Here is a 13,494-nt window from a genome sequence, read left to right as displayed (position 1 = left end):
TCCAACCATAATGTAGTGATTTCGATGATAAAACAACTATACATTAATTACAGATAACTTTTAAACCTTACTTTAGGAAACCCAAATAAACTGGGAAAAGAATTTTAATTTTCACAGAACAAATGTAATCCTGCATATTTTGGTAAGTTGTTGTACAGTAAGTTTATATTTAGGTTTGTTGTTGTATAGTATGTTTATCTTTTGGTAAGTTGTTGTATAGTATGTTAGTAATATTTTGGTAAGTTGTTTTATAGTAAGTTTGTCTATTGAAATTGTTTTGTATGTAATCCCATAGTTATAAAAGAATCTTGCCCTTTATATAATAATAATAATAGTGTGGAACTCATCAAGCAAGCATTTCATTAAAATCTAACTATACAGTGAGGGAAGATGGAAATGAAAGTTGAAATTACACACAAAGATACAATCAAACCATCTTCTCCAACACCTCTAAGCCAAAGAGATTACAAGCTTTCCCTTATAGATCAATTAACCCCAGGTCCTTATGTTCCTATTGTCCTCTTCTATGACTCAACCACCAAATTCTGCCATGATCTCCTCAAAAAATCCCTATCAAAAACCTTGAATTATATGTACCCTCTAGCTGGAAGAATAAAGGATGATTTCACAATCGAATGCAACGATAAAGGAGTCGATTTTCTTGAAGCAAATGTAAGTAACATTACTTTGTCCAACATTGTCAATGACCCAAAAATTGGAACTCTTTCTCAACTTCTTCCATGCCATCCTCATGCAAGATCTAAAGAACCAAGTGATCAAGTTTTGCTAGCAGTTCAAGTGACTAAGTTCCCTTGTGGAGGAATTTCCATTGGTGTTTGTGTTTGGCATCTAATTGCTGATGCATCTACACTTGTCACTCTTGTCAAAACTTGGGCAACAATGAATCAAGAAAATGGTCAAGAGAGTAATGTCATTGGCAATGGCTACATAGTCAATGTTACTGGGATCTTTCCTCCCAGAGATCTTAGTAATAATCCCTTGTTAACCATGGTTCCAATCCCAGAAGAGTTGCCTTTCAAAATATCAATGAAGAGATTCATATTTGATAACTCAAAGCTAGCTGCATTAATACAGAGTTGCCCTATTTGTCCGACTCGTTTTGAGGCTCTGTCGGCTTTCCTATGGTCAGCAATTATATCAACATGGAAAGACAAAAAAAGTGAAATCAAAGTTTGCATACTAATGACATCAATCAATCTAAGGAAGAGAATGATACCTAATTTACCAACAAATAGCATGGGGAATCTTATTTATCCAACAATGGCTAAATGGGAAGTTGAAGAAGAAGGAGTCATTGATTACAAAAAGTTGGTGGAAAGAGTTCAAGAATCAATAAGGATGGTGGAAGATAGTTATATAAGAAGGATTCATGAGAAAAATGGATACATAGATTACTTGAACTCAATACTTGAGTTGTGTATAACTAGAGGGAATGAAGTAGGAATTGCTGGTTGTATTAGTTGGTGTAAGCTTCCATTTGATGAAGCTGATTTTGGATGGGGTAAACCTATTTGGATAGCTAATCCTATGAAGTTTCCATGTGGTTTCAATCTTTTAGATACTGTTGATGGCAAGGGAATTGAAGTATGGATGGGATTGCCAGAAGAGGAGATGCAGTTGCTGGAGAAGAATAAAGATTTCTTATCATATGTTTCTTTAAGTCAACATGTTTGAATTCATATTAGAATTTGCTTAAGGTTTGAATGGTCGCTTTAGATTTAAGACTACTGTCCAGAAAAGAAGAATTAATAAATTTATGAGTATGTTTTTTATTTTGGAATCTTTGCTATCTAGTATGTTTTTTATTTGTTTGGAATTCCTCATCACTTTAATAACATTTTATGTCAATCATTTGGCTATTTAGTACTACTCAATATTTAATTTACAGATAAAAATAAAATTTCAATGAGATATTAAGAAAAGTTACTAAAATAAAAAATATTTGAAAACTGAGGTGAATATATTTGTTGTAAAGGAACAACAAATAAAAGCAGACAAGACTAGCTATACTACTCCCTCCTGGACGATTGATTATCAAGTAAAACGTTGAGAATAATGTAATTTATTTAGAAGGAAGTTGGTCCCAAAGTTGAGATAAAGTTGAAATTTTAAACCTAGTAACATTTCAAATATTAAGAATAATTCTAAAAAGAAACCGTCTAGTAAAGTTTCGGGTTGTATGGTAATACTGTAGTAATATATATTTCTATGTAATATCTCTCGAAATAGGAGCATGACGAGTGTGTAAAACAATCATTGTTTAGAATCAAACATGTCAAAATCAGGAGATATTACTTAGTTACGATGTAATAGAATTAAACCTTTTTAGTTCCGAAGACCCTCTCAAACATGTCAATAGCTTTAATGAATTATTTACACACTTGATCCTTTTTTAACTATTATTTAAAAAAATAGCATCATTTTTTATTTATTCCATAAAGAACACTTTTTTTTCATTATTATCATATTACAAAAATTAAGCCTAACATTCATCTTCTTCACTCCAATTTTTAAAATCTGATGCATATGTGAATGCCACCTAAATTCAAGATGTATTGATTTATACGTCTTTTATACTTTGTAGATCAAGTATCACTTTAAATCAAAATGTATTTTTATGTATATAATTTTTGTATATTTATTTGTGAAGTGCCATCTTATTTTAAGATGTATTTTTAATGTATATTTCAAATATATTTTATATGTCAAGTGCCATTTTAATTCAGGATATATTTTTTATATATATGTTTTTTGTATATTTATATATATATATATATATATATATATATATATATGCCATCTTAATTAAATTTAAGATATATTTTTTATGTATATTTCACATGTCTAAATATCATCTTAATTGAAGATGTATTTTTTATGTATATTTTTTGTATATGTTATATGTGTTAAGTCAATATATATATTTTTTATATACGTTTTGTATATATTAACGTATATTATTATCGAAGTAAGATCTTTATGTTAAGAAAGGAAGAAAGAAGGAAGAGAAAAACTTAAGAAAGATAATTAAAAAGAAAACGAATGGAATAAATTTAGAAAATATATTGGCTTCGGTAGAAAAAAAATTAAGAAGATGAAGAAAAAGAAGGAAACCTAATAGATAAAGAGAAAAAACGACATGATTTTTGTACAAAGAATTATTGACTTTCCATTCAAATTGCTTATGTTTAGAGATTAATAATTAATATTCCTATTTTAATGAAACTGTATTTTACAAATATAAATATTTTCCTGCCACAACTATAATATTGGATTTCATGCTAAGAATTTGTTATATTTCGTTTAAATTGTGACAGTTATGTAAAGTTCCCTAGTTTAATTGCTTGCAAGGAAATCAACAACATGTAAATCTGCCATCCCACCAATGTTTTAAAGGAAAAATTTGACTCTTTTCAGACAAAGCAGCCTCTAAACACCTCAAGACAACAAAGTCAGAAGTTAATGCCTTAGGTCTTCAATTTGCTTCAGACATGATTATCTGTAACGACCCAACCAGTTGTTTTGAGTATTTGTACTTCGCTCGGTAGTTTACGGGCATGAATAGCTCCATATGATGTATTATAACTTATGTGAATCGTCGGTTTTGGTTTTCAGGTTATTCAGAATCGAATTGGAAGAATGGATTTCATTGTTGAAACTTTAAATTGAGAGAGTTGACCAATTTTGACTTTTTATAAATTTGAACCCGGAACTGAGTTTTGATGGTTCTGGTAGGTCCGTTGGGTGATTTTGGACTTAGGAGCGCGTCCGGATTGTGATTTGGAGGTTCGTAGTGGAATTTGGCTTGAAATGACGAAAGTTAGATTTTTGAAAAGTTTGACATGGAGTGGACATTTTGATATCGGATTCGGATTGTGATCCCGGGAAATAGAATAGCTTCGTTATGTCATTTGGGACTTGTGTGCAAAATTTGAGGTCAATTGGACGTGATTTGATAGGTTTCGGCATCAGTTGTTGAAGTTTGAAGTTTCAAGTTCATTGATTTCGAATTGAGGTGTGATTCGTTGTTTTGATGTTGTTATGTGTGTTTTGAGGTCTTGAGTAGGTCCGTATTATGTTATGGGACTTGTTGGTATATTTGAACGGGGTTCCGAGGGGCTCGGGCGTATTTCGGATTGATTTCGGGCAATTCTCCTTCATTTTTGGCACTACTGTGTTCTGTTGGTTTCTGGTGTCTGAGCCCTTCATCGCGTTCGCATGGCATGTATCGCGAACGCGTAGTGTATTTTGATGGCAGTGGCATTTCTTCATCGCATTCGCGAATATTGGTCCGCGTTCGCATAGAGTTGGGGCAAGTATTCTTCGCATTCGCGTATGAGGGATCGCGTTCGCGTTGGGTTGAACTAGGAGCTGGAGCTGGAGGCCTTTCTTCATCGCGTTCACGTAGTTGGAACCGTGTTCGCGTAGTACTGTCCCCGGTGTGTATCGTGTTCGCGGGGCTTGTGCCGCGAACGCGCAAAGTATTTTTGGGTGACTGATATTTTGTTCATCGCAAACGCGATGGTTTTCCCGCGTTCGCGAAAGAGGACGACTGGGCAGTGTATATAGTACTCTATTTCGAAGGTTTCAGACATTTTTACATTTTTGGAGCTATGGAGCTCGGATTGAGGCGATTCTTGAAGCAAATTTGACCATATGAATTGGGATAATTGTTCTCTACTCAGTTTTGGTTATATTTCATGAATCTATCTTTGATTCTAGCTTTTGGTTGATGATTTTCAAAGAGGAAATTGGGGGGTTTTGGCCTAAAGTTTCATAATGTGAATTTTTGAGTTTTGAACATCGATTTGGAGTCGGATATGAGTGAAACTAGTATGGTTGGATTCATAATTGAATGGGTTGTCGGATTTTGTGAGTTTTATTGGGTTCCGAGGTGCGGGCCCGAGTTGGACGTCTTGGCCGATTTTGGGTATTTGATTAAAGATTTGACCTTTTTTATTGAGTTTGTTTCCTTGGGCTTTATTTGATGTATTTGAGTTGCTTTTGCCTAGATTTGAGCCGTTCGTAGGTCGCTACGCGCGTGATAACATCTTTGGAGCATCGCTTGGCTTGCTCGGCATTAGTATTGGCTTGTTCGAGGTAAGTAATACTTCTAAACTTTGTGCTGAGGGTATGAAACCCCGAATTACGTGTTATATGATTGGTGTTGAGGTGACACACATACTAGGTGACGAGAGTGTGGGCGTGCATCATGTAAGTTGTAATTCTGTTATTTTTGTGGTACTGTGTAGCTACCTTATCATATCTGTAAACATGAAATCCACGTACTAGAGCTATTGAGTTGTGATTCATGTTAGAAACCATGTCTAGGATACATGCTTACTCTGTTGGGACCCATTGAGATCATTATTGCTATTGAGTTATTTGCTTACATTGCAATTTCATACTCAGTCATGTTCATTCATTTCATATCATACTTCAGTCTCTGTTGCTACATATTGATACATCACATCATTATTTTGTGCTGATATTTCATGACATTGAGAGCCCGAGAGACTGGAGAGATTGATGACTGAGTGAGGCCGAGGGCCTGATTGTGAGATATTATATTATAGCACGTGAGTTGTCCATGCGGATTCAGATGTTATACTATAGCACATGAGTTGTCCGTGCGGATCTAGATGTTATACTATAGCACGTGCATTGTCCGTACGGATCCAGATATTGATACTATATCATGTGAGTTGTCCGTGCAGCACGTGATTTGCCTGTGCGGATTATGGCGCTTGGGCTGTAGGAGCCCCTTCGGAGTCTGTACATACCCCCAGTGAGCACATGTACCTACTGAGTGCAAGTGCCGAGTGATTGGGAGGACTGAGTGACTGTGAGGATTGAGTGAATTGATACTTTAAGTGTATGCATATGGTCTTTATCACTGATTTGCATTGCATTTGGCATGCACACTTGACATACATGCATAAAGATGCATTTTTCCTCATGTTGTATAGTATTACGTCATTTATGACTTCTCATACATTTTGACATATGTGCATAGAGAGACATCTTACACTTGCTACTGAAAGGAAAATGAAACATCTTATTTATTGTTGAAAGGATTTTTGGGAAAAATCACAGTTTTCAAACTCACTCATATTTTTTTGGCAATTTCGGTAAAAGATTTGGGTTTTCATTGAGATACTTGAAAAGCATGCCTATTTTCCGGAACTGTGAACGAGCTGAGCACTTTATTTTTGAGATACTCCTTTTATGACTTGTACTATGTTGTTATGAATTGTTGTGGGATATTGGTATTGGACCCGACTTTTGTTCTAGCTCGTCACTACTTTCAACCTAAGGTTAGGTTTGTTGCTTATTGAGTACATGGGGTCGGTTGTACTCATACTACTCTTCTGCACCTTGCATGTAAATATTGACTGTTGACGTTGCTATGATCGACGGGAGCCGGAATTGAAGATGTACTTGCGTTCTGATTATAGATGCCTCTTGTTCATGGTAGCCTTAGATTTATAAAACTCTATTTATGTACTTTTCAAACAGATGATGTATTTACTTCATTTCAGCTTTGTAAACTCTATTCTTAGAAGCTCATGATTTATACTACCAGTCCTTGGGGAATGTATCATATTCAGATATTTCTTTACTTAATTGCTTTATTAATTGTTATTAGAATTAGTTAATGGTTAATTGGCTTACCTGACGGGTTGGGTTAGGTACCATTACGACTAGGTGGATTTCGGGTCGTAACAAGTTGGTATCAGAGCTCTAGGTTCATAGGTTCTACAAGTCATAAGCAAGTATCTAGTAGAGTCTTGCGGATCGGTATGATGACGTCCATACCTATCTTCGAGAGGCTATAGGATATTTAGGATATACTTCCCATCTTTCTTTCTTTATCGTGCGTCATTGATTCATCTTGAAGCATAACTCTTTGAATTCCTTCCACGCATTCGTATGCGCATGTGAGCGCTCGGTATCGGCTGTGCATCAACGGCTTGTGATTCCATGGTTGAGGTGAGAGATGTGATTTTGGCGTGCTAATGATGGGCCAGTCTGAAGGACTTGAGGCCGGGTTTTGACTGTAGCTTGAGCACAGAGATTTCGATTGTGTGAGCACGTGCTTTTGGGACTTATAGGTCCATTGGTGTCCCTATTAGTGGAATTTATGATTGGATAACTATATGGTGAGTATGATGTGACTGCGAGATGTGTTCAGATTGTTCGAATGTGACGAGAAGAGTTTACTTGAGATGTAGCAAAGACTATGGGGTGTTTGATTTCTGTCTTGATTTGGCGTATGGTCTAGAGTTATGAGTGTGTTCAGGGGACTCTCATATTTTTTAGTTGTGTAGTGAAGTAGATTCTCATGTCTTGTTGATGAGTTCAGAATCGAGAAGATTAAGTGATTGCATAGTAGTCGTGACTGCGGAAGGGTATAGAGAGATGTCAGTTTGAGGCAAAGCAGGTGGGTTATCTCCTGCGAGGTGTCCTGAGGTTGTGTGATCCCTATGATGTTTTGTAGAGAGTTCTATTTTACCAGTGAATGATATATGTTGCAATTTGAGTTTGGATCGCTGGTAGAAGTTGGCTTAACCATCACGAGGATGAACGCTATATTTGCATATGATTTGAGGTACTAGATGGTTTGTGTTGCATGAGCGGATGAAGGATTTAGTGGAATCTCGCTGTGGTATTATCGTAGTAATGGGGTATGGTTATTGTAAGTAGTCTGATGTTTTGTTCCATGGCTTTTAGTCAAGTGGGGGAGTCTGCTTTCGACGAATTGATTGCACGGTTTTGTGTTGTATTGGTTTCGGTTCGGGGTATAATAGTGAATCAGTTATGACTTGCAGAAGTTGAGATTGAGGATGACTCGAGTAAGGGAATTTCTGGATACGGGTTGTATTACACTTTATGGGTATATGGGAATCATGAAATGATTGAGTGGTTATTCGTGAAGGATGTAGTGTACATGGAGTAGGAATTTTCTTGGTTCCATTAAGGTGGGGTTACTTATTTGGGTGTCATCGTGCTAATGGGGCACCGGTCGTTTGGCCCGTTTGGGGCGGTGCAATTGAGATTTGGACAGAGAGGATGATTCTCGAGAATGGTTCTAATGGATTCAAGAATTATATGCAGCAATTGAGAATTTCGGATTGGTATATGGCTAGGATCTGATATTTGCATTAGATGGTGTCGAGACTTGTGGCATTTTTATATCATTGTGGATTATGCATTTCAGTATCAAGAAGGTGAAGGAAATAATTTTATGTTCACATAAGGTCTCTTTAGAGTGGGTGTCTCGGTCGTGGTGCTTTGGGGTGCTTAAGAGGGAAGTTAATGGCTTAAGGACCTTAGGGCGTTGTGGTTTTATACTAGTGTCTCTTGTGTGTTGAATTTTTGTTAAGGATCGTGGTGTTCCAGCAAGGAGAAGTATCAATTTGCAGGCTATTTGGAAGGGACATGGAGAAATAGGACAGCGTGGTAGTAGGTTGGTTCAGCACAGTAATGGATATAATCGGTTCTTTGGGTACTTATGATGTGGCTAGTCTCCACAGGTGTTTCGTGGCAATGCTCTTGGGTGTGGCGACCTGTGTGGTTGGGTTGAGTTAGAGAGATTCGGTTCTGATGTGCAACTGGACTCCGGAGAGTTCTTAATGGTATCTACCAAGGTTCAATGAGTATAATTCCCTACCGGTGTGTGGAGCATGTGGCGTATTATGATTTTCTCCTGGATGAGATCCAATGGAAGGTTTCTGACTGATCGAGAGTGTATTCTGCTTGGGACTCAAGGTTAAATTTGAGATTTTTGTACTTTTCATATGATGGCATAATAGGTATGGTGTGATGTGTAGGATTGATATTGCATGTGCAAGGTCACAGTTCAGTTTTGAAGGGAAGGGCATAAATTCATAGGCAGCATGGACGGTTTCATATTGCTAGGTAAATGATATTACTAATCGGTATGGCTTGATGAGAGTATACATTTTAAAAGGGGCAATGTGTTTTGATTTATGGATACTTCACTGGTACTGCGACACTCCCCTGGTTGATCGACTACTGATATTCAAATTTTGCTATGTGGCACGAAAGAATTTTAGAAGTATTCCTTGTGGGATGATCGTGTATGAGAGATGTGTTAGACATTCTGGCGGTGAAGTTGGGATCAAATATGGTGATTCGTGTGTTTTATGGATTTGGAGACTGGGAGTTCTCAAGAGTAGATTGTTTTATGGCTGTGGACTGTGAAGTCATTGCCGAAGCTAGCCAAATTATATTATGTGTTGTGATTCAGTCATTGTGAGCTTTCGGAGGGTTATTTATCTATTTGTGGGTGCCCGGAGTTGATTTGGGGGTCCATTGGTAGGCCCAATTAGGATGTGTATTTCTACACCGAGCCGGATTGGTTGGTTCCATACTGCTATTGTTGAGGGATGTGCCATTCGGTTGTTGTTGAGCTTATTTGTGTTCTGAAATGATCTGTGAGTTACCCTTCTATGCTACGAGGAGTTGTGATTCGTTGGCTATAAGCACACTTGGTGCGGTTCTATTTGGGCTTTATAGCGGAATTTGAGCGAGATGAGTAATTGGGTATTACATGGTTGATGGAGTATGGGTTATGTTCTTTTGGGTGTTCTGTGGCATTGTGTCATCTTTTTCTCCATGGTTATAGTAATGCACTTTGAGTACTTGATGTCAGATTGTGCGTGGTTATTGATTTTGAGCATGGTGGCTGAGGTATTTCATATAGATCAGTGTTTGGATGAGGTCACGCATTGTAGCGGAGTTATGTTGAGATATGATCCCTTGTGTTAGATTCGTGTGTTTTGGTTCTATGGTGTGTGATAGGTTCTTAGCATTGCGTTGTGGTGGTACTTGTTGAGCTTGTGGGATAGTTCTCTCGCCTGAGTCATTTTCCATGATTAAGTACATTTGGAATATTGCTTAGTGTTACACAGATTGCACGGGTTGTGGCTTTAGATTGTATGGGTGTGTCATGTCACTAGAGTGGTCGTGTTGGATGAGATGAGGTCATTGGACCTAGAATAGATACTATCAGAATAGATTACAGCATGGTTGGAAGGATAATATCGAAAGTCGGTTTAGAAATTTGCTATAGTTCTTGTCAAAGGAGAGGGAGCTCCATGACTGGTGGATCTGATGAATGGTTACGAGTTTCTGCGTGTTTCTTTCATCATCGGTAGTGTACGAAGGTTTTAGAATGGAGTCTTGTTTGATATGAGGTTTATTATCGACATTGGTTTATTTTGAGCAGCTACTGTGATTAGAAATCATTTCTACGAGTATCTGTGTTATGTGATATATCATGTGATTACATCTTGGGTTATGGATATGGCTTGATACAGCTTGTTCAGACCTATACAAGGTGTAGGTTGCGAGATTCAGATATTATAAGAAATTCCGAATGTTGGAAATTGGATTCTAAGGTTTGTGGGCTAGGTTGAATTGAGAAATTTCAGTTATGTTGTGTTATTGGACCAGTATGGGATAGGGTGACGTGGGATCACCCCCGGGTATGTGCATGGTAAGGTTATACGGCGGTTTGATGGATTTGAGAACAACTCCGGACACGTTCGAGGACGAACGTATGTTTAAGTGGGGGAGAATGTAACGACCCAATCGGTCATTTTGAGCATTTGCACTTCGCTTGGTAGTTTATGGGTATGAGTAGCTCCGTATGATGTATTATGACTTATGTGAATTGTCGGTTTTGGTTTTCAGGTTATTCAGAATCGAATTGGAAGAATGGATTTCATTGCTGAAGCTTTAAATTGGGAGAGTTCACAAAGTTTGACTTTTTGTGAATTTGAACCCGGAACAGAGTTTTGATGGTTTCCGTAGGTCTTTTGGGTGATTTTAGACTTAGGAGCGCGTCCGAATTGTGATTTGGAGGTCCGTAGTGTAATTTGGCTTGAAATGGCGGAAGTTGGATTTTGGAAAGTTTGACCGGGAGTGGACTTTTTGATATCCTATTCGGATTGTGATCCCGGGAATTGGAATAGCTCCGTTATATCATTTGGGACTTGTGTGCAATATTTGAGGTCAATTGGACGTGATTTGATAGGTTTCGGCATCAGTTGTGGAAGTTTCAAGTTCATTGATTTCGAATTGAGGTGTGATTCGTCATTTCGATGTTGTTATGTGTGTTTTGAGGCCTCGAGTAGGCCCGTGTTATGTTATGGGACTTGTTGGTATGTTTGGACGGAGTTCCGAGGGGCTCGGGCATATTTCGGATTAATTTCGGGCTATTCTCCTTCATTTTTGGCACTACTGTGTTCTGCTGGTTTCTGGTCTCTCATCCCTTCATCGCGTTCGCATGGCATGTATCGCGAATGCGTAGTGTATTTTGATGGCAGTGGCATTTCTTCATCGCGTTCATGAATATTGGTTCGCGTTCGCATAGAGTTGGGGCAAGTCTTCTTCGCGTTCGCGTATGAGGGATCGCGTTTGCGTAGGGTTGAGCGGAGAGCTGGAGCTGGAGGCCTTTCTTCATCGCGTTCGTATAGTTGGAACCGCATTCACGTAGTTCCGTCCTCGGCATGTATTGCATTCGCGAGGGTTGTGTCGCGAACGCGCAGAGTATTTTTGGGTGATTGATATTTTGTTCATCGTGAACGTGATGGTTTCCCCGCGTTCGCAAAAGAGGACGACTGGGCAGTGTATATAGCACTCTATTTCGAAGGTTTAGACATTTTTGCATTTTTGGAGCTATGGAGCTCGGATTGAGGCGATTCTTGAAGCAATTTTCACCCTATGAATTAGGATAAGTGTTCTCTACTCAGTTTTGGTTATATTTCATGAATCTATCTTCGATTCTAGCTTTTGGTTGATGATTTTCAAAGAGGAAATTGGGGGTTTTGGCCTAAAGTTTCATAATGTGAATTTTTGAGTTCTGAACATCGATTTGGAGTCGGATTTGAGTGAAACTAGTATGGTTGGACTCGTAATTGAATGGGTTGTCGGATTTTGTGAGTTTTGTTGGGTTCTGAGGTGCGGGCCCGGGTTGGACGTCTTGGCCGATTTTGGGTATTTGATTAAAGATTCGGCCTTTTTTGATTGGGTTTGTTTCCTTGGGCTTTATTTAATGTATTTGAGTTGCTTTTGGCTAGTTTTGAGTCGTTCGGAGGTTGCTATGCGCGTGATGGCATCTTTGGAGCATCGCTTAGCTTGCTCGACATTGGTATTGGCTTGTTCGAGGTAAGTAACACTTCTAAAATTTGTGTTGAGGGTATGAAATCCCGAATTACGTGTTATATGATTGGTGTTGAGGTGACACACATACTAGGTGACGAGTGTGTGGGTGTGCACCGTGTAAGTTGTAATTTCGTTATTTCTGTGGTACTGTGTAGCTACCTGATCATATCTGTAACCATGAAATCCACGTACTAGAGCTATTGAGCTGTGATTCATGTTAGAAATCATGTCTAGGCTACATACTTACTCTGTTGGGACCCATTGAGGTCGTTACTGCTGTTGAGTTATTTACTTACGTTGCAATTTCATACTCAATCATGTTCATTCATTTCATATCATACCTCAGTCTATGTTGCTACATATTAATACATCACATCATTATTTTGGGCTGATATTTCATGACATTGAGAGCCCGAGAGACTGGAGAGATTGATGACTGAGTGAAGCTGAGGGCCTGATTGTGAGATATTATATTATAGCACGTGAGTTATCCATGCGGATCCAGATGTTATACTATAGCACGTGAGTTGTCCGTGCAGCACGTGAGTTGTCCGTGCAGCACGTGAGTTGTCCGTGCGGATCCAGATGTTATACTATAGCACGTGAGTTGTCCGTACAGATCCAAATATTGATACTATAGCACGTGAGTTGTCCGTACAGATCCAAATATTGATACTATAGCACGTGAGTTGTCCGTGTGAATTATAGCGTTTGGGCTGTAGGAGCCCCTCCGAAGTCTGTACATACCTCCAGTGAACGCAGGTACTTACTGAGTGCGAGTGCCGAGTGATTGGGAGGACTGAGTGACTGTGAGGACTGAGTGATTGGGAAGACTAAGTGACTGGGAGGACTGGGTGAATTGATACTCTGAGAGTATGCATATGGTCTTTATCACTGAATTGCATCGCATTTGGCATGCACACTTGACATACATGCATAGAGATGCATTTTTCCTCATGCTGTATAGTATTATGTCATCTATGACTTCTCATACATTTTGACATATGGACATAGGGAGACATCTTACACTTGCTACCTGAAAGGAAAATGAAACATCTTATTTATTGTTGAAAGGATTTTTGGGGAAAATCACAATTTTCAAACTTACTCATATTTGTTTGGTAATTTCGGTAAAAGATTTGGGTTTTCACTGAGATACTTGAAAAGCATGCCTATTTTCTGGAACTGTGAACGAGCTGAGCACTTTATTTCTGAGATACTCCTTTTATTACTTGTACTATGCTGTTATGAATTGTTGTGGGATATTGGTATTGGACC

At 38.3% G+C, this 13,494-nt stretch overlaps 1 protein-coding gene across 1 annotated transcript; it reads left to right on the top strand.

Moving 5' to 3' along the window:
* Nucleotides 1-390: 390 nt before the first annotated feature.
* Nucleotides 391-1,695, top strand: LOC104104151 (stemmadenine O-acetyltransferase-like). Its single transcript, XM_009612155.1, has one exon. It carries the CDS (start codon nucleotides 391-393, stop codon nucleotides 1,693-1,695), a length of 1,305 nt encoding a protein of 434 aa, XP_009610450.1.
* Nucleotides 1,696-13,494: the final 11,799 nt, after the last annotated feature.

The sequence above is a fragment of the Nicotiana tomentosiformis genome, chromosome 8, assembly GCF_000390325.3.
Source record: "Nicotiana tomentosiformis chromosome 8, ASM39032v3, whole genome shotgun sequence".
NCBI lineage: Eukaryota > Viridiplantae > Streptophyta > Magnoliopsida > Solanales > Solanaceae > Nicotiana > Nicotiana tomentosiformis.
Note: the sequence above shows the minus strand (reverse complement) of the source record. Positions and strands in the feature narration are given on the sequence as shown.